This window comes from Diabrotica virgifera, chromosome 6 (genome assembly GCF_917563875.1).
Source record: "Diabrotica virgifera virgifera chromosome 6, PGI_DIABVI_V3a".
In the NCBI taxonomy this organism is placed as follows: Eukaryota; Metazoa; Arthropoda; class Insecta; order Coleoptera; family Chrysomelidae; genus Diabrotica; species Diabrotica virgifera.
The window spans coordinates 13,257,118-13,278,649 of record NC_065448.1 but is presented as its reverse complement, the minus strand read 5'-3'; the positions used below and the strand labels follow the sequence as shown (position 1 = coordinate 13,278,649).

The following is a 21,532-nucleotide window of genomic DNA, read 5'->3' as shown; positions in this document are numbered from 1 at the left end:
AGCCGAAAATACGTACCCATCCCCCTAAGGTTTAGTTTTTTTAAGCTGGTAGTTTTTACTTTAATTTGAGATAATATAAAGTTATTTCACTCAAAATGCAGCCGAGAAACAAGTGAAAAATCGCCTAAATGAAGTGATTTTACCGCAACTCCGGTTCTAATTATTGGATTAAGGTTTACCAAAGATCATTTTGTAGAAAGAAACAGATTGTATTTTGTAAAAATGATTGATATTTGTTAGTTTACGAATTATAAACGTGAACTTTGATCGGCCACGAAACAGTCCTGTCCCCTGGACTAAAAAGCTGTCTTGACAGATCCGCTTTTCATTGGTATACAAAGGATTATGGTTCAGGTGTAATAAAAAGATTTTTGCTAACATTTAATTTATTCTAAATCTAAACATCATGCATTATTGGAAATAATCAATACTTAATATACATATCTATTATACAAAGTGTTCTAGGAACATACTATACTAGATTACTCAAAACTACAAGTTACCTGAAAGTATACAGGTCCAGGGAATCAGCTCTGTCCGGCAGATGATTCCCGGGCCCTTCTCCAGGAGCTCCGTAGTGTAGATTGGTGAAGCTTCCGGTGTGGACGCAGTTTTCGGCCTCCACGTTGGCGGTAAGATTGACGTCTCGTAACAAACTACTATTATACTTATTGATGGGAGACTTCGCTGAAGATTGGTCCTGGTGGGGCACGGCTGTTAGCCTCTCGTTGTCCATCCAGTTTTGGGGAACTGGGGTGTCTTTGTTTTCGGATTTGCCTTCCTTTTCTTTTTCTAGTTCTAGCCTATAACAAAAGAGAAATTATTAATAAAAATTAATAATTTTTTGAAATATAAAGGATTAGGTTTTTTTCCATTCAATTTTATTTTTGTTTGTGGACGTAATAGTAAAAATGCTCAAAAAACCACCCCCATATCTCTTTCGATTCTGAGCAACCCTCAACTTAATTTTGTGTGGCTCAAAGTCTGTCCATTGTCGAGTGTTCCACGTTTTTGGCGCCCAACGTGGGGTCTTATCTTCCTTTTATCCACATTTTTGGCACCGACCAAATAGAATTAATGATACATGTGAATAATTCACATTCATCACAGTGCTATCACTATTCAAGTATGGGCGATTTTTTAAACCAGTGTCATAAGTCCTTTTGTAATCTTTTGTATATCGCTCCCTCTCTTGCATTCGCTACGAAATGAGGTGAATAATATGGTAGGTCAACCCTTATCTTGTCACTTGAAGTTAAGATGGTTGATATGTATTATCAAAATGATCAGCATAGTGCTGGGTATACTAAAATGAACAGCTTCATTAAGTTTCAAGAATTTAGGAATTTTTCTTCAGAAATTATCGCAGAAACGGACATATAGATAAAGACACGATTTTAAGGAGGACCAGTCGTCTTCCTCTAGTGTAGTGCATTACATGATCAAAACAGAAAATTAGAAAAAAGCTTTAAAACCAATAGCAATAAATTGAAGCAAAAGCCTACTGATGACTAAAAATTAACTACAAAAAGACAAAACACTGCCTGGGGTAATTTCGGGGTGGATCGAGTAGCTCTGCGGTTCTTACGATGCTTTTATACCAAAAGCTAATAAAGTCATACTGCAGATTATCTCAGAAAGATTCCAGCCAGACCTGCTCCCTGAAATACCAGAAAAACTGGCACGATTATGCCAGAGAGCATATTCTGAACCTAAGACAGATTATCGAAAAATCAAGAGAATTCAATGTAAGCACATAAGTGTGTTCTACTGATACCACTAAAGCATTCGACTGTGTCAGATGGTACAAAATGTGGAAATAACTGTTGGAAATGGGTGTTCCAAAACACCTACTGGTATTGCTAGTAGTAGCTCTAAGTAGAAAACTGAGCAACCCTCAACTTAATTTTGTGTGGCTCAAAGTCTGTCCATTGTCGAGTGTTCCACGTTTTTGGCGCCCAACGTGGGGTCTTATCTTCCTTTTATCCACATTTTTGGCACCGACCAAATAGAACTAATGATACATGTGAATAATTCACATTCATCACAGTGCTATCACTATTCAAGTATGGGCGATTTTTTAAACCAGTGTCATAAGTCCTTTTGTAATCTTTTGTATATCGCTCCCTCTCTTGCATTCGCTACGAAATGAGGTGAATAATATGGTAGGTCAACCCTTATCTTGTCACTTGAAGTTAAGATGGTTGATATGTATTATCAAAATGATCAGCATAGTGCTGGGTATACTAAAATGAACAGCTTCATTAAGTTTCAAGAATTTAAGAATTTTTCTTCAGAAATTATCGCAGAAACGGACATATAGATAAAGACACGATTTTAAGAAGGACCAGTCGTCTTCCTCTAGTGTAGTGCATTACATGATCAAAACAGAAAATTAGAAAAAAGCTTTAAAACCAATAGCAATAAATTGAAGCAAAAGCCTACTGATGACTAAAAATTAACTACAAAAAGACAAAACACTGCCTGGGGTAATTTCGGGGTGGATCGAGTAGCTCTGCGGTTCTTACGATGCTTTTATACCAAAAGCTAATAAAGTCATACTGCAGATTATCTCAGAAAGATTCCAGCCAGACCTGCTCCCTGAAATACCAGAAAAACTGGCACGATTATGCCAGAGAGCATATTCTGAACCTAAGACAGATTATCGAAAAATCAAGAGAATTCAATGTAAGCACATAAGTGTGTTCTACTGATACCACTAAAGCATTCGACTGTGTCAGATGGTACAAAATGTGGAAATAACTGTTGGAAATGGGTGTTCCAAAACACCTACTGGTATTGCTAGTAGTAGCTCTAAGTAGAAAACTGAGCAACCCTCAACTTAATTTTGTGTGGCTCAAAGTCTGTCCATTGTCGAGTGTTCCACGTTTTTGGCGCCCAACGTGGGGTCTTATCTTCCTTTTATCCACATTTTTGGCACCGACCAAATAGAACTAATGATACATGTGAATAATTCACATTCATCACAGTGCTATCACTATTCAAGTATGGGCGATTTTTTAAACCAGTGTCATATGTCCTTTTGTAATCTTTTGTATATCGCTCCCTCTCTTGCATTCGCTACGAAATGAGGTGAATAATATGGTAGGTCACAGGGCCCCCGCACGACTGATTAATGCCCGCGTGCGGGACATATTTTAGCGCCCTTTAAATCTACTATACAGTGTGAGTGGGGAGCATCAAATTTTAATAATATACGTAAAAATAATCAATAATAACTCATATGTTGTTATTCGATTTTCATTTGTTTCCGAGATACGGGGTGTTAAAATTTTTCTTACAAACTGACGATTTATTTATTGCTCTTAAACCGGTTGAGGTGTGCAAATGAAATTTGGTGGGTTTTGAGACATAGTTGGTGCACATGTTTTGACACACAATAAAGAATTTTATATTCACCATTGGTGCGCGTACGGGTAATAGTCTAAAATTTTTTTGCATTAGTCAAAAAAATAGTACGCTACTGAGATATTTCAAATTAAAAATTATTTTGAAATCCCTGTTCATCTGACAAACAATCTATTTTCATGTTTGTTATACAATAAAAATTGTTCAAAAAATACAATATCTTAACGCTTACAAAGTATTCGAAATAAGTTTCTACACATTCATGTAGATAATATCTGCTACATATCGTCGAAAACTTTGTAAGCGTTAAGATGTTTTATTTTTTGCATGAAAACGAAGAGTCGCATGAAAAAAGGGGAAGATAGATTTTTTGTCACAAATTGAACGAGGAATTCAAGAAAAATTTGAAATTTAAAATATTTCAGTGGCGTACCATTTTTATCTTTAAAAAATTTCAGACTATTACCCATACGCGCGCCAATGGTGAATATAAAATTCTTAATTGTATGTCAAAAACATGCGCAATAACTATGTCTTAAAACCCGCCAAATTTCATTTGTACACCTCAACCGATTTTAGAGCAATAAATAAATCGTCAGTTTGTAAGAAAAATTTTAACATTTAATTAATTTTTCCCGTATCTCGGAAACAAATAAAAATCGAATAACAACATATGAGTTATTTTTGATTATTTTTACGTATATTATACAGTATTAAAGTTTGGTGCGTTCCTCCCCACTCACCCTGTATAAAATTAATAAATATGTTTGAAAAATTTAAACCCAGAATGAAAGACTACATACATTATTACTGAGGCCGAAAGTCCTTGAAAACTTCTATAATGCTTATTTTAATAAGTTACAGGGGTGAAAATAAAAGAGAAAATTTAGTGTGATTTTTAATAATTGCAAATATTGAATTCAAAAGAAACTTTTTATTTAGTTAAGGGACTGTTGGCCCTCGGCAATAACGTTATCTTTAATTCTGCGTTTAAATTTTTTAAATATAGGTACTTATTAGTTTTCAGGATTCGAAAAAAATGAATACATTTAAAACACATTGAAAATTTTGACAGGCGACATTTTGCGCCTTTCCCCTTAAATTTTTTGCAACATTAATGAAGCACCCTGCATATTAGATTAAAAATATACATTTAAGTAAATAAACAACAATATTTTGTCATTTCAAAGTTTTCAAACAAATTCTATTCAAGGTGTCTACATAACTAGGAACCATATGGAAAACTGTTTTATTATTAATTTTACGAAAAAAGTTATTCTTCATAAAAAGTTCTGCATTGTCTAGAACTCAGATTGCAACCATCAAATATCAAATATCAAATTTTATAAATCTTATACGAGGTATGTCAAAAAATATGAATTTCGGTCAAGAGCAAAGTACGTTTAGTTTTCACAATATTGAAAAGTTATTATGAACAGTTGTTCAGCATTAAAAACTATGTTTCTATATATTTGTATATATTTGTTTACTTAAGGGTAATTATCATAAATTCGAGTAAAAGATTCACTTTATCAATCACAAACAAGTCTGGCTAATTGGCTCTGCCAAAGCCATTTTTCAAAAAAAAAAAAGATTCACGAGTAAAACTGCTTGATCCACAAAGTTGTGTTTTTGTTGGAGTAAAACTGCTTAGTTGCGTTTTATGTTTGTTCTTTTATGTTTATACTCGTCAAGGAGTGTGATTTGATGTTTATTTGAATATTTTGAGTGTCGCTTTAGTTTACAACATAATATCGATTGGATGGTATGCCAAACATAATTCAATCTACTTCAAAGAAAAAAAATTAGGAAGGACCAACAAAATGTAATATATTTTTGACGGAGTAAGTTCAACATTTCAGGACGAGAATAATTATTTTTTCAGTAATAACACAATATTTTTTGAGTTTTGAGATTTCTCTAGCTGTTCATGAAATAATTAAAATTGTATATAAAAAATGATTATCTCATTTAAAATAAATATTTCTTAAAATTGGAAAGAAATCCTTTGTAAAAGGTATAAAATTTTTTTTATTAAAAATCCCTTAAAAGGGCTACATCACAACAAAACGTTTTCGTTTTTTATAAAAAATCATCATCCGTGTTCGATAAACTGGATGCTAGCTGAGCCACAAAAGAAAAATATCTGGGTAAAAACCCTTTACATAAAATATAGATGCCTTAAAAGTGCATACTTCAATAAAAAGGCCTGTGATGGTCACATGGCAAACAGGATAATGCCCTAAGGTAAGGTATACAGGTTTCCCAACACGTGGGATCCAAATTGAGTTGATCACATTTCAATGACTTAATGGCAACTGAATGCGAAATGAGTGATGTTTCGCATTCAGTTGCCATTAAGTCATTGAAATGTGATCAACTCAATTTGGATCCCACGTGTTGGGAAACCTGTATACCTTACCTTAGGGCATTATCCTGTTTGCCATGTGACCATCACAGGCCTTTTTATTGAAGTATGCACTTTTAAGGCATCTATATTTTATGTAAAGGGTTTTTACCCAGATATTTTTCTTTTGTGGCTCAGCTAGCATCCAGTTTGTAAGTATAACCAACTTGCTCTAACCTTTGTCAAAATTTAAATAATAACTTTATATTCATTAAATCGGTTATACTTATTTTTAGATCGAACACTGATGATGATTTTTTATAAAAATCGAAAACGTTTTGTTGTGATGTAGCCCTTTTAAGGGATTTTTAATAAAAAAAATTTTATATCTTTTACAAAGGATTTCTTTCCAATTTTGTGATTGAAAGTATACAGCCAACTACAGGAAAACTTTTTCTTTTCCTTGTGGATTTTGTAAATATTTCTTATTTACCAAACCTTCGGTTTGGCGCCCCTTTAGGGTTACGCCTGCGTGCGCCGCACGCGTTGCACGCCCGGTTACGGGGGCCCTGGTAGGTCAACCCTTATCTTGTCACTTGAAGTTAAGATGGTTGATATGTATTATCAAAATGATCAGCATAGTGCTGGGTATACTAAAATGAACAGCTTCATTAAGTTTCAAGAATTTAGGAATTTTTTTTCAGAAATTATCGCAGAAACGGACATATAGATAAAGACACGATTTTAAGAAGGACCAGTCGTCTTCCTCTAGTGTAGTGCATTACATGATCAAAACAGAAAATTAGAAAAAAGCTTTAAAACCAATAGCAATAAATTGAAGCAAAAGCTACGTTGATGACTAAAAATTAACTACAGAAAGACAAACCACTGCCTGGGGTAATTTCGGGGTGGATCGAGTAGCTCTGCGGTTCTTACGATGCTTTTATACCAAAAGCTAGTAAAGTCATACTGCAGATTATCTCAGAAATATTCCAGCCAGACCTACTCCCTGAAATACCAGAAAAACAGGCACGATTATGCCAGAGAGCATATTCTGAACCTAAGACAGATTATCGAAAAATCAAGAGAATTCAATGTAAGCACATATGTGTGTTCTACTTATACCACTAAAGCATTCGACTGTGTCAGATGGTACAAAATGTGGAAATAACTGTTGGAAATGGGTGTTCCAAAACACCTACTGGTATTGCTAGTAGTAGCTCTAAGTAGAAAACTTAGTAAAAGTGAAGGCACATGGAAAACTGTCGAAGACATTCAGGGTTGGTCAGGATTTAAGGCAGAGCCGCGTAATAATCCCCTTTCTGTATATGGAGAAGATCTGTTCTATATATGGAGAAGCTATTGTGCGAGAAGCAATCTCAGAATGGGAAGGGGGCATATCCACAGTCGGCAGAAGAATCGACAACTAAAGGGTACGCAAATGATACAAAACTTTTCACAGAATCCTTGGGAACAATTGACAGAGTTGTTAGAGTAAATAGAACGAGTGATTAACGAGAAAGCTTATGATAAAAACAATGGTCTTCTCCATTTTTCTATATAGATCTGAATGCTGGTCTTTGAAGTTGAAGAATATCGGACTATAGACTCGTTTGAAATGCTGGCGAAGAATTTTACGAATGCCCTAGACCGCAAGAAAAACCAACGAGTCTTAGGCAACTGCAGGTTTCAAGTAGGCTTCGAAACATTGTGACTGAAAAAATCACCGGTTACTTTGGTCATGTGGTGTGTAGAGATGGTCTAAAGAAGCTAACATTGCAACGTAAGGTGCAAAGAGTTACAGCCCGGGGAAGCACACCAACAAGGTATGTGGACCACATTATACAAAAGAAGTCGGAGCTCCAGTAAACCTTTTCTTCAGAGTTGCAGAGGATAGACAAAGATAGTCATTTTAAGAGAAATCATTGAAAATTCGACTAGGAAGAAGTAGCAAAGCAAAATAAAACTTACCTCATAAGTGTATGTATGAAATGTGTCCGAACCCGGACAGGGTTGAACTCGATCCTTCCACTGGAGTTCCCACAATTGTCTCTAGAACAGCCACAAGGAAAATTAAGTCTATCTACTTGACATTTGATCCCCGCCTGACTGCAGGAACAAGTGTCCGGATCACAATATCCCTTACAACCACACCCACAGAACTCCCTTGACGTCCTAATGTTCCTGCACTCGTCCTTCTCTATCGAGTCGATCTTCCTCACTCCAGCAGCTCTGAGAAGAGCTCTTCGCTGCCTTGTAGGAACTGGCTGAAGGAAGTAGAAGTTGTCGGGGTCCATTTCGGTATCTGAGCCCTCACTGGCTTCATCTTCACTGTCGGATTCATCACTGGAAGTTGCTGTGCCACCGGTAACGTTCCTTTCGGAGCGAAGTTGCTGCAGGAGTTGCCTATGGATCCTTCTTTGCTCTAAGGCGTGCTCAGCTATGGAGAACTTCTTTACGTGCGAATGGTGAGCTCCCATGCCTAAGGTAGAGCCGCCTTGTGAAGGAACGCAAGTAAAACCTTGCGTTCTGGGGAAATAGAAGACGGTGACACTATCAAAAGTGATACCTTTTCTTTTTTTGGCTTTGGGTTCATCGTTTTCATCCGCAACATGCTTTCGCTTAAGACTACTTTTTGTCTGTTTACTCTTGGATTGTACGCCGCTCATGTCGTTATTAGCAACTTGCCTAGCAAATTCCTCAAACTGGGTGTTAGATATTGTATTGTAAAGAAAAGAAGACTCGCTATCGCTTTCTATATTCGCCACAACTTCCTGTGGTCGTTCTTCGCTCAGCTCTGAACCTAAACCAGAGTCCGAACCATCCGATCGATCGTGGGGTTCCTCGATTAACTCCTCAGTAGGCGGAAGACTCTCCGTTGCAGAGTCTTCGTCTTCGTTCTTATCTACACCTGTCGTATCATCACTAAATTCTATTGCTTTTTTATTTGATTTCAGCTCTTCAACGTTTGTACTTGAAGGTAGTTCCTTTAAATGTTCAGTACCGCTTTGGTGGCAACTAGAACTACTGGTACCTTCGGTACCGGTTTGGTCGGAGGCGGAACAGCACTGGTCTGAATTGGAGATGTTTTGGTCGGATTGGTCGATGATGATTTTCGATGGTTCAATGGTGGCGTTCTGGTTGGACATGATTGATGAGGATGAACTGTCCGTTTTTGTGGAGACGTTAGATCCCATTGGTGGGCAGATTTGTTGAACTGTTGTAATTGTGCAAGGCCATCATCCCTGCAACAAAAAAAAACATCGTTAGTTTGAATTACTAAAGAAAGAGATATTTAATATAGTCAGGAAATGAGAGTTTATGTACACAAATTCTTCTGAATATATATTTTTCCAGCTCTTAAGCAGAATCTGTGCTCATTTGTGCTCATCAGTGGTTTACAACATGTGAGGTGCGCCCCCTAGAGCGGCGCGAGGCTCTTGCAAGAGGGGCATGCAGTTGTTTCCAAAATATAATTTTCGAATACAAACCAAAAAAGTCGAATAGGCGTCATAAAATGAATCAGCAACATAGGTATACGTAATCCACAATCCTCGCCGCGAATTTTTAGGGTACGAATAATGCTAAAACATCCATCTATACTCTTGCTGGAACGAGAACATCTCGCTTTTAGCGTTGCCAAATTTTATTTAAGAAATCTACTGCATGTTTAGCTAAAATCTACTCGACTGCTGAAAAACAAGCTCCACCGTCGCGCGTCGCATTAAATTTTTATAATGTTGTATTATTTTGTTGTTGTATTATATATTCTTTTTTTTTGTATTTTTGAAGATTTATTTTTATTACATTTAAAATAATTATTGTTTATGTATATTTTTACATGATATGACAATTCGATATTCTATATTATTTTGTAGCCCATTAAACAAATTATAATATCAGTTTAGTATTTATGAAACTAGATTGTTATAAATATTAAGGAAGCGCAAAAATTTCTTTTTTTGTTAAGGGGGGCTAGGTACAAAAAGGTTGGAAACCACTGGATTAATTGAAGACCGTGAACAACTCGCCAATGTCATTGCCAACGTATGGGGCATTATGGGTAGCGAGAAAGTATGGAAACACGGTAATTTCTCGGAAACAGCTAAAACGATTTCTATAGATTTTGGTGGGTAAGGGTCTTCTAATGCGGCCGATATTATAGTGGTAATTACATTGTTGCCATATCTTCCGTTTTTCTGGAAATCTAATGAACTTTCTTGTTTTAAATGGAACACCCTGTATATTTGTTGCGTTTTGAAGTTCTTATAAGATACTGATTATTTTTCGTGTTATATTCCCTATACCTAAATGCCATAATTTCGGAGTTACTGCTACTATTTATTAAAAAAAATTTAACCAAATTATAAAAATCAATTTTTTAGGCCCGGATAGACAATATTTTAGGTTCTTTGGATCATTGGAAACAAAAAAGGTCTTTTGCAATTTTCCTCAAAAGTTGATCGTTTCCGAGTTATAAACAATTTAAAACTGAAAAAAAAAAATAAAAAAATGACGAGTTTCAAGGTTCAAAAACACAAGTAAAAAATACTATTTTTGAAACCACAAAGCGTCTAAATTTAAGTTCAAACCTCATTTTATCAAGTACCGATAAGTAATTAGGTTTTATGTAATTTTAAATCATTGGTTTCTAGTTGTTAATCACCCGTCCTGTCATATGCGCTTTATTAAAAATTAAAAAAAAAACAATGTTTTAGAATAAAATACGCCAAAAATTCTTATAGGGAGCTGATGGAAGATGGTTTGAGCTGAAGATGGTTTGAGCTTGAATTGAGGTACTTTTTAATTTCAAAAATTATTTGTTTTTCTTGTGTGTTTTGAACCTTAATAATTGTCATTTTTCGATTTTTTTCAATTTTAAATTGTTTATAACTCGGAAACAATTAACTTTTGAGGAAAATTACAAAAGATCTTTTTTGTTCCCAATAATCTGAAGAACCTAAAATAATTTCTACATGGGCCAAAAAAATGTAATTTTTAAAATTTGTTAAATTTTTTTTTAATAAATGTAGCAATAATTCCGAAATTATGGCATTTAGGTATAGGGAATATAACATGAAACATAATCAGTATTTCTTAAGAAATTTAAAATGAAAAAATATATAGGGTGTTCCATTTTAAATAAGAAATTTCATTAGATTTCCAGAAAAAGGGAAGATGCGACAACAATGTAATTACCACTATAATATCGGTCGCATTAAGAGACCCTTACCCACCAAAATCTATAAAAATCGGTCTAGCGGTTTCCGCGAAATTATCGTGTTTCCATACTTCCTCGCTACCCTGTATAGCATCGAAAGAAGAAACAATTCTTTGATCGGTCGGCCAACTGTCCAAATCAATTGACAGATAAATACCATCAATAATTTACATACCAGTGTAAATAGTAAGTACACAGAGCAAATCACTGGCGAAGCGTCCATGTAACCATTGTTAAAATTTGTAAATAAATATTTTATGACTACTATGAAATAATTCCATTTATATTTTTTAAAAATAGAAATATTTGTTAATAGTATCTACCTAATTCAGTAAAATAGCCAACTAGACGCACGAAAATATCAGCGAGTTTATGCAAAATCGGTTGCACGTTATTATAATACGCCCTTACCACAGTATAAAGAGGTTCCATATTTATTATACTGTGCCCTATTATACCGTGCGCCGCGCCGTTTACCACTTCTGTGAGTGGCAACGATAGTAGGATCTTTGACTGGATCGTCTCTGAAAATTTTGCGGGGACGATGGCTCTGAAACCGCGTATTGGTGTTACCAAATTTTAATTTGGTGACGCTAGGTAGGGCCGGTGTCTATCGGGACAGAAAATACCGACCGTAAGAATATCAGACTTAATAAATGCAATTTTAATTATTATTATAATTATAGGTAATAATTATAATTCCATTTATGAAGTCTATTATTCTTAGGGCCGGTATTTTCTCGATTAAACTCCGGTTAGTTAACCGTACCGGCCCTTTGGATTCGATTATTGCATAATATGCATTATTAATTATTAGTTTATAACTTGTAACTGTACTTGCTTATTATACAGATAATATATCTATACCTTTTTATCCTATATAAATCATATTAATCGATTTTAATTACTTGTCGAAATATATTAATTAACAACAACATTATTATAATATGACATATAATAATATTGATTATACAGTACATTGTAGTGTATAATCAATAAAATAAAAATTATTTAATATTTTAGGCTAAAAATGACAAATGAATGTACTGATTAGTATACTAATTATACAATTTGGATTTTTTAATAAAGTATAAAGGTGATATAATACATATTTTACCTAAAAACAACAAATATGTTTTTAGTTTGTAGATACTTTATATAATTTCTTAAATTTTTAATTTTTTAATTTTATTTCATCTATTTTTATAATAGACCTGGATCGCGCGTACCAAAAAAAGTTGATTAATAGCAAGCTGAAAATTCACGGTGTCTAGTCGAACAAACTTTGATGTATGGGAACACTGTATATATAAAAATATTTATAAAATACATTATATATATATATAGATAATATATAATATATCTGGTATATATTTAATATCTGGTTTTGGTAACACTTTAGAAAAAGTCACGCGTCGCCACTGGAGCAAATAGATTGAAAGTGAGATGAAATCAAGAATCTATAAGAACAGTCTTCCATATATAGGCAAAATTCCATCAATGAACAAGCAAAATTGCTTATATACGGGAAGAAGAAGAAATCATCGATTTATTGTATTAATTAAGCAACCTAAATTCACTAAATAGCGCAACTAGAACTAAAACACTACCTCTTTTTAGCCTTGAAGACACGTAGGAGTATAGACAACACAAATAAACCAATTAATTATTACGAATATTAAAAAGCCCAAGCAATTTTTACACAACCATATCATGATCATCTTGATCAATAACAGTCTCACCTGAGCGACCTTGAACACAATATGTCGTTTATAGGAAGATTTTGCAACAGAAAAACATTGTGTGGGATTAACAATAGGACTGAATATATTTACAGAATTTTTCTATAATAAGACAATATTCTATCAGTTTTTTTAGAATCACTTTCCAGAACCATCTTTTTCGTAAATACACTATGTACTTCAAGAAATTAACGCACCACCTTAAAAATGCGTCATTTTTGATGTCTAGAATTTCCTAAACCTGTTGTCAGATTTAAGTGATTTTTTTAATATGTTATAGCCTTCTTCTTTAACAATATCGCTGTAATAATATTGTCGCTGGACAGGTAAATTGTCATTGTATACCGGGTGTACCCTGTGTTTGTTCTCAAAGTTCAACACACCCTGTGGAATATTCTAGTGTTTATAAAATACTAAAATTAAAACCCAACTATAGCCTTAGGTTTTCTTAACATTCTTTTTTTTGAATAATTCGCTTACTTTGGATAATAATAAAGTTAGGTACTTTTAGGCTATTGATTTTATTCAAAATAAGATAGCTAAAAGGAACTACAACGTTAACGGGGTTTTATTATTTCAAATGGTCAATGGATATCTATATATGAAAAAACCGAGGAGTGCTACCATTTGAAGGGGTGCGTTTTTGAGAAATGGGTGAATTAGTCCCTGGGCACAGGTTACATTAGGGTGAGTTCTATGCACTTTTGGTACAAACATATCTACATAAAAATTGTTTCTGGTTAAATTTCCTATCTAAATATCACTTTTTAAAGCCAATGATACTTTTTTTTACAAAAATATATTCAAAAGAAAAAGCACAAAGAAACCCAAAAGAAAGAAATTTTGTATTTTGTCCCATAACTTTTGTCCACGATTATATAGGTATAGACCTTGCTTTACAGAAAAAAACCTACATATTTCTTCTTTAAAATATTGTTTAGTAGAGGTAATTAGGATTTATAGTTTTCGAAATATGATTTTTCAAAATTCTCCACTCACAGCAATTTTGGGCAATTTTCCTTGTTATATCGCAAATATTGTTCTGTAACTTTTTTCTACGTAACTTAGGTATATGCAATGGTACACGTAATAGGAATAGAAATCAATTACCTTTAAAATGGTCTACAGTATAACGTTGTAAGACTTTTTTTTAAGAGATTATGGTTTTTCAAGGTTTTATACTTAACGATTTTTTATAATATAATATAAAAATAAAATAACATTATTATATAATATATAATATAATATTATATTATATATACTATATACCTAATATACAGGGTGAGGCAGATAAAAGTCCTATTAGAAATATCTCGTGAACTAAAGGAAACAGAATCATGAAAATTGGAATGAAGGGGTTTTGAGGAGTGATCTCTTTAATGAAAATATTTTCATCGATTTGCTACTTCCGGTTATACCGGAAGTGGCTTATAACTTCGTTTTTTTTAACGGGACACCCTGTATATTTTTACATTTTTGGATTCTCCTTGATGTCTTCTTTCTTAAAATATGAGGTTGTGTAATGTTATACAGGGTAGTGTAAAAGATAATTACGTTTTTTTCTTAATTTCCTAGCAACATTCCCACCCTGTAGAATTGTAGTAGTTTGACATCAAAAACTTTATTTATGTTCAAATATTTTTAATATAGTCTACTATTGTTAAAAATTGTTAGTATAGCTAAATGTTGAATTGTATTATACAGGGTTGGTCGAAACTCGGAAAGAGTATTTTCTGAGTTTTCTTAAATGGAACACCCTATATTTTATTATTGTAATGAAATGATATTTTATGCTACTTTTTTATTTCTTAAGCATTCCCTATACCTAACTACTTTAATTTGTGAATTATTGGCGATTCAAGCCAAACATTAATTTCAACAAAAAATAAGTGAAATTTTATTAGGTTGGCCGTGAAAATATTCAATCACAAATAATTTTTCGGAAATAAATACATATTAATCTAGACTGATCTTTAAAATTGCCAATAATGGTTGAGTTATCAAAATACCTACGTAGTTAACATTCCTGGCGCGATTAACAATTAAGCACAAATTAAAGCATTTAGGTATAGGGAATGCTTAAGAAATAAAAAAGTACCATAAAATGTCTTTTCATTGCAATACTAAAATACAGGATGTTCCATTTAAGAAAATTCAGAAAATCCTCATTCCGAGTTTCGACCAACCCTGTATACTAAAATTTAACATTTTGCTATATTAATAATTTTTAATAATAGTAGACTATATTAAAAATCATTTTAAGATAAATAGAGTTTTTGATATCCAACTACTACAATTCTACAGGGTGTGAAAGTTGCTACGAAATTAATAAAAAAACCTAATTAGCTTTTAAGCCTGGCCAGAAACAGAGATGAATAGAGGGGGACTGTAGAGGCCCTATGTTCCAAATGGAATCAAGAGGAGTAAAGTAAGTAAGTAAGTAATTAGCTTTTAAACTACCCTGTATAAAATTACAAAACGGCATATTATAAGAAAGAAGACATCGAAGAGAATCCAAAAATGTCAAAATATACAGGGTGTCCCATTTAAAAAAACGAAGTTTTAAGCAACTTCCGGTATAACCGGAAGTGGCAAATTGATGAAAATATTTTCATTAAATAGATCACCCTTCAAAACCTCTTCATTCCAATTTTCATGATTCTGTTGCCTTTAGTTCTCTAAATATTTCTAATAGGCCAGTTATCTGCCTCACCCTATATACCTTAATATATACTAATACCTAATATAAAAACAATATTATTTTTTACATTTTTTACGATTATTTTTTAAATTTCTCATTATAAATTTTTTTTTCTTGTACATCAATATACTATATATTGCTCAATAAAGATGGCTTACTTTCTGTTCTTTAAAATGGTGTATCATCTATATTTAAATAATGGAGACCGAGTGATTCTTTGATATTTTTTTCCTGTATTATTTAAAATTATTTCTTTTACAAAAATTACATAAACATTAGTCTTAGAAAACATCACTTTAGTTAAAATTATTTAAACGTTGACATTTACAAAATTTTCAAAATCAAAGTCCATCTCTTCGTTAGCATTAGCTTCAATATCTTCCTCTGACACCTCAGTTATCTTAGAGTTCCCACAATGAGTACCCATGCACATGCACCCTTTGCAGAATATTGAACAACTAATTCCTATCTTCCTACAACCGCAGGTTTTTGTACATCCTTTGGTACATTTACATGCTATTTTTTCAAGCAAATCTTGTGGTGCAGGAGCTTTGACAGTAAATATTGGAATTAATCCATATTTTGAAGTTTTCCCGGCCGAGTCAAGTGGATCCAAAGTATTACCTATAAAAAATAAGATTCAATCATAACACACAATCACATAAAAAAGTTATAATGAGAAATTTAAAAAATAATCCTAAACTCAAAAATCGTTGCAAGTACTTATTACATTTTGAAAAAGCATATCTTATTCAAAAATAATCCTAGAATTTTTTATAATACACCATTTTAAAGTAAACAGAATGAGCTTTCTTTTTTATTATATAATATATACCTAAATGTATAAAAAAAAGTTATAATGGGAAATTTAAAAAATAATCGTAAAAAATATAAAAACTCGTTAAAAGTATAAAATCTTGAAAAAGATAACCTCTTTAAAAGAAGTCGTACAACATTATACAGTAGAACATTTTAAAGGTAATTGATTTCTATTCCTCTTACATGTACCATTGCATATGCCTAAAGTTACGTAGAAAAAAGTTACAGAACAATATTTGCGAAATAACAAGGAAAATTGCCCAAAATTGCTGTGAGTGGCGAACTTTGAAAAATCATAAATCGAAAACTGTAAATCCTTATGATCTCTGCCAAACATCATTTTAAAGAGAAAATATGTAAGTTTTTTTATGTGAAGCAATGTCTATACCTATATCCCCGTGGACAAAAGTTATGGGACGAAAAACAAAATTTCTTTCTTTTGGGTTTCTTTGTGCTTTTTCTTTTGAATATATTTTTGTAAAAAAAAGTATCTTTGACTTTAAAAAGTTATATTTAGATAGGAAATTTAACCAGGAACAATTTTTATGTAGACGTGTTTGTACCAAAAGTGCATAGAACTCACCCTAATGTAACCTGTGCCCAGGGACTAATTCACCCATTTCTCAAAAGCTCACCCCTTTAAATGGTAGCACTCCGCGGTTTTTTCATACATAGAGATTCATTGACCATATATGAATTAATAAAACCCCGTTAACGTTGTAGTTCCTTTCTATAGTACATAATCAATAGTCTATTTAACAACTAGCCATGTTCTTGATCAATACAGGGTATTTCTAAATAAGTGCGACAAACTTTAACGGTTAATTCTGCATGAAAAAAATAATGACAGTTTGCTTTATAAACATATGTCCGCAAATGCTTCGTTTCTGTGATACAGGATGTTGAAATTTTTCTTACAAACTGACAATTTATTTATTGCTCTAAAACCGGTTGAGATATGCAAATGAAATTTGGTGGGTTTTATGACCCGTATGCGCGCCAATGGAGAATATAAAATTCTTAATTGTATGTCAAAAAATGTGCAATAAACTCTTAAAATCTACCAAATATCATTTGAATATATCAGACGGTTTGAGCAATAAGTAAATCGTCAGTTTCTAAGACAAATTTCAACATCCCGTATCTCGGAAACGAAGCATTTGAGGACATATATCATATTATGTTTATAAAACAAACTGTCATTATTTTTTTCATGCAGAGTTACCCCTTAATGATTAAAAAGGGTTCAAGGCAGGTTTTGTTTATATTCGATTCAGAGTTGGACTACCATCTCCATATAGCAATTATTTCAGCATCCTTATGCATCATCAGTGAAGATTATGCAGTCACAACTCTGAAGGGAATATAAACATTCTGCCTCTTTTAAGGCAAAACATCGCAATGCAATGAACCCACCTTTTGAGACGCAAATCAGCGACATCTCTCGTATTACGAGGAAAACAACGAAAAGCCCCAGATACAAAGTTTACTACTTTTTAAACAATTAGAATAATTGAAATAAAAATATAATAAACAATGTTTAAAAAGTAGTAAACTTTGTATCTGGGGCTTTTCGTTGTTTTCCTCGTAATACGAGAGATGTCGCTGATTTGCGTCTCAAAAGGTGGGTTCATTGCATCGCGATGTTTTGCCTTAAAAGAGGCAGAATGTTTATATTCCCTTCAGAGTTGTGACTGCATAATCTTCACTGATGATGCATAAGGATGCTGAAATAGTTGCTATATGGAGATGGTAGTCCAACTCTGAATCGAATATAAACAAAACCTGCCTTGAACCCTTTTTAATCTTTTTCATTTTACTCAGTTTTTGAGTATTTAGAAACTGTCTTTCGGTCCTTTTCCTAGACGAGGAGAAGGTAAATGCGTGGCCTAAGTGTCCTCTATTTGCTTTCTCCTATTTTCGTCGTCTCTACGTGATTATATATTGTAAAATCCGGAGATATGGGATGCAGCCAGAAAGCAGTTTATTAACGAAAAGTCTTAGATTGAAAATATTGTTTATTATATTTTTATTTCAATTATTCTAATTGTTTAAAAAGTAGTAAACTTTGTATCTGGGGCTTTTCGTTGTTTTCCTCGTACTACCCCTTAATATTTGTCGCGCTTATTTAGAAATACACAAAGTGTTATCCAAAGTAAGCGAATGAATAAAAAAACCTAAAAGAAAATCTGTTGGGTTTTAATTTCAGTATTTTATTATACATGCTTACACCGACAATTTTGACAATTTTTGTTAAATACTAACTGATGTCACGGGGCATCTCATTTGAAAAGCCTCCTAATCGCTTTTGCAACATCTATGATTCGAACATTTATTTCTACAGTTGAATTACAATAAATACTGATTACGTTTTGCTTATTGCATCATTGCCGCAGGTCGTCAATTTCAATATTTGTTACAATTTTATCGTATATTACTGAACATTTATTTTAAGTTAATTGCATTAATAACCAACAGTTTTGATTAACCTTGTAGAAATAAATATTCAAATAATTGCATCGTTGCAAACGCAATTAGGAGACCTATTTCAAATGAGGTGTCTCGTGACCTCGGTTTGTATTAAAAAAATCGTCGATTGCGTCATTACGCCAACAATGATGACGTAACGTCCAACACATATACAGCAATTGATGGCCATTTAAAAATGAAAAGGTATTAAAAGATAAAAGACGTTTTTAAGACGTTTTTTAAAAGTCCTCTCGGCAATTATTTATTCCATACTTGTGCATCATACGGTATACACTTTTATCTTATTGTTAGAATGTACGTTTTCTTTATTCCAAGGATTGTGAGTATTAGTCAAGGAAATGAAACTGAAAAAAATGGCAAAACCTCGCAATTTTTTCGTCCAGCATCGATTTGTACAAAAATTTTGGATTAGGCTCATTTTACCCCCTAGTTCATTTTCTATATTGAGATGTTGTACGCTTTTGGTTTTTTAAGGGAGAAAACTACCCCTAATTGTAACAAATTATAAAATAACATTTTAAACTTTAATATTGTCAACATTTGGTTCTTATTAGAAACATAATGATTGTTTTATGCTTTAGGATATGATATAATATTTCAACCCTTACAACCACCCTTGTTGGAGCTATATATATATATATATATATATATATATATATATATATATATATATATATATATATATATAATTGGATTATCCTAAAAGAATAATTTCGACTTGCATCGATTTACATAAAAATTTGAGATTAGGATCATCTCACCCTGTACTTCATATTCTATATCATGTTCAAGGGCGTTGATTATTTTTAGTGGTGTAAATTACCCATTATTTTCAAAAATTATATACAAACATTGTAAACTTTAATATGGGTAAAATTTGGTTTTGATTGGTTAAATAATGATTGTTTTATGCTAAAGAATATAATATGATATTTCAACCCTTAAAAACCACCCTTAATAACATTGCAATTTCTATAAGTAGATACTTTAATAGATCTATACAGAAAAAAAGTAGAATTAAAGAATTACAAAAACATTTATTTACACAAAAATACGAATTTACAAATATGTACAAATACAAATGGTTTTTTAGTCATCTTCCAGTGTACGAACTAGTTCTGTGGTATTATATACATTGAAAATGCTCTATAAGCGGACTATTCGAATTTTTCGAAAAAATTCGAAATTCGTTTTATAAACATATCTCATTTATTTTTGGCGATAAAAAGTTTTTTCAAAAATGATTTTGTAGGATTTTTGAAGAGCTATAAGACTATGTAAATTAAATTCCGTAAGATCTCTTAGTTTTTAATTGGGGTGGGTTTAAAGAGATCGATAAGGGGGTGTTTGCTCGTAAATAGAGGTTTTAAATAGCTATATCTCGCTAACTGTTCACTGTATTGAATATCTATGCACAAGGAAATTTTAGTTATGAAAAAATCTACAATTTAGTAGTCATTTTTTTCGTATCTCTAGTATTTTCGGAGATATTTTGAAGAAAATGGTGAAAAATACGAAATTACAAAAAATCAATGTTTCTTTAAACTCCAATTTTTCTAAAATTAGGCCTTTTAAAAGGGTCAAAAGTTTTGGGTGTATTGATAATACAAATATAGAAGAAATTACAGAAAGGTGAAGACCAATTTTTAATTAGCAGAGTAGTTAGGGGGTTGTTTTCACTGATTTTTTCATAAAGAAAAGCAGGTACTGACCTTTTTTTGATCATGTCACTCAATTGTTATGCTAGAAACTTTTTGTTTTTTTGTTTTGAAAGGTCTAATTGTATCATTGAAAAAATATTATCTAAGTTTTCCCCGAAAAATGCAAAGTTTTCCCATTATTTGGCTTTGAATATTTTAAATTATACATTTGACGAAAAAAGCTAACCTTTAACATGCCGTATCTCGGTTTGTATTGGTCGGAAAAATATTATAGAAAATAATTTAATTTGTGTTACTAAAAGACACAATTTTTATTGTTACAGTTTTTTTGCTTAAATGCATATTTTTCGAGTTATTCTCCAAAAACTCTCTAAAAAAGTGGATTATTTCGTCAAAAAACCGTTACTTTCAACCGCGAATAACTCGAAAAATATTAGTTTAACGAAAAAAATGTAAAACACATTTTTTTCTTAGAATTACGTTTTACATCGATTTACATGGTTAAAATTTAATAAAAAATTCCCACCCCCCGAGATGGGGTGGCAACCACCTCCAAGGTTTTAGCATACAGCGACATGACATAGAAAATGATCCTTGGACTATTCCCTACTTTCTGTGAAAATTTCAAGTAAATCCATGTGCTGGAGGAAAAAATTGCAAGCCAAAATGCTTCATTTCCTCGACTATATAGTGCACAAAACAAATCTCAATACATACCGAAATAAGTATCTATGTATTCGAAAGAGTCAGAAAACTACCAAAATCAGCGGAAAGATTAGGTACATTTTTTATGATGATCAAAATAACACACGTACCCGTACCATATTGATATGTATGTAAAACATAGAAAGCGTATCAAGCTAATGCATATTATACACGATAACCTTGATAATTCTGATAATTCGCTTCTACTCACGAACCAGAGTACTATTGGGTCTTGATCTAACGTTCTGAATACGATTTTGCAACTATAATGACCGAGATGTATCAAAGGCTACCGCTAGTCTTAGGTAATAATCATTTATCATTAGTAACTTTTTGTTAATGTTAATTTTTAACTGAGGTAGAGTACAGGGTGGTGTATTATGTAGATATGCAAGTCTCCATAGGATTATTTACAGTTATGAAGGCAAATTGTTGAGAGATACAAAAGAGTAACAGTTATCGTATAAGCCTTATCAC

The 21,532-nt window shown here is 32.5% G+C and overlaps 1 protein-coding gene across 3 annotated transcripts in view; it reads right to left on the bottom strand.

Annotated features, from left to right (window-relative positions):
* The window catches only part of LOC114335810 (cysteine/serine-rich nuclear protein 1), a 194,161-nt gene that overhangs the window by 20,232 nt on the left and 152,397 nt on the right, over positions 1-21,532 (bottom strand). For all 3 annotated transcript variants that reach the window (XM_050653364.1, XM_028286100.2, XM_028286099.2), the window contains exons 2-3: positions 7,688-8,961; positions 504-803 (exon numbers count right to left, since the gene is read on the bottom strand). In XM_050653364.1, the coding sequence (XP_050509321.1) occupies positions 504-803; positions 7,688-8,913 (1,526 nt within the window). In that variant the 5' untranslated portion in view covers positions 8,914-8,961. The remainder of the gene's footprint in view (positions 1-503; positions 804-7,687; positions 8,962-21,532) is intronic.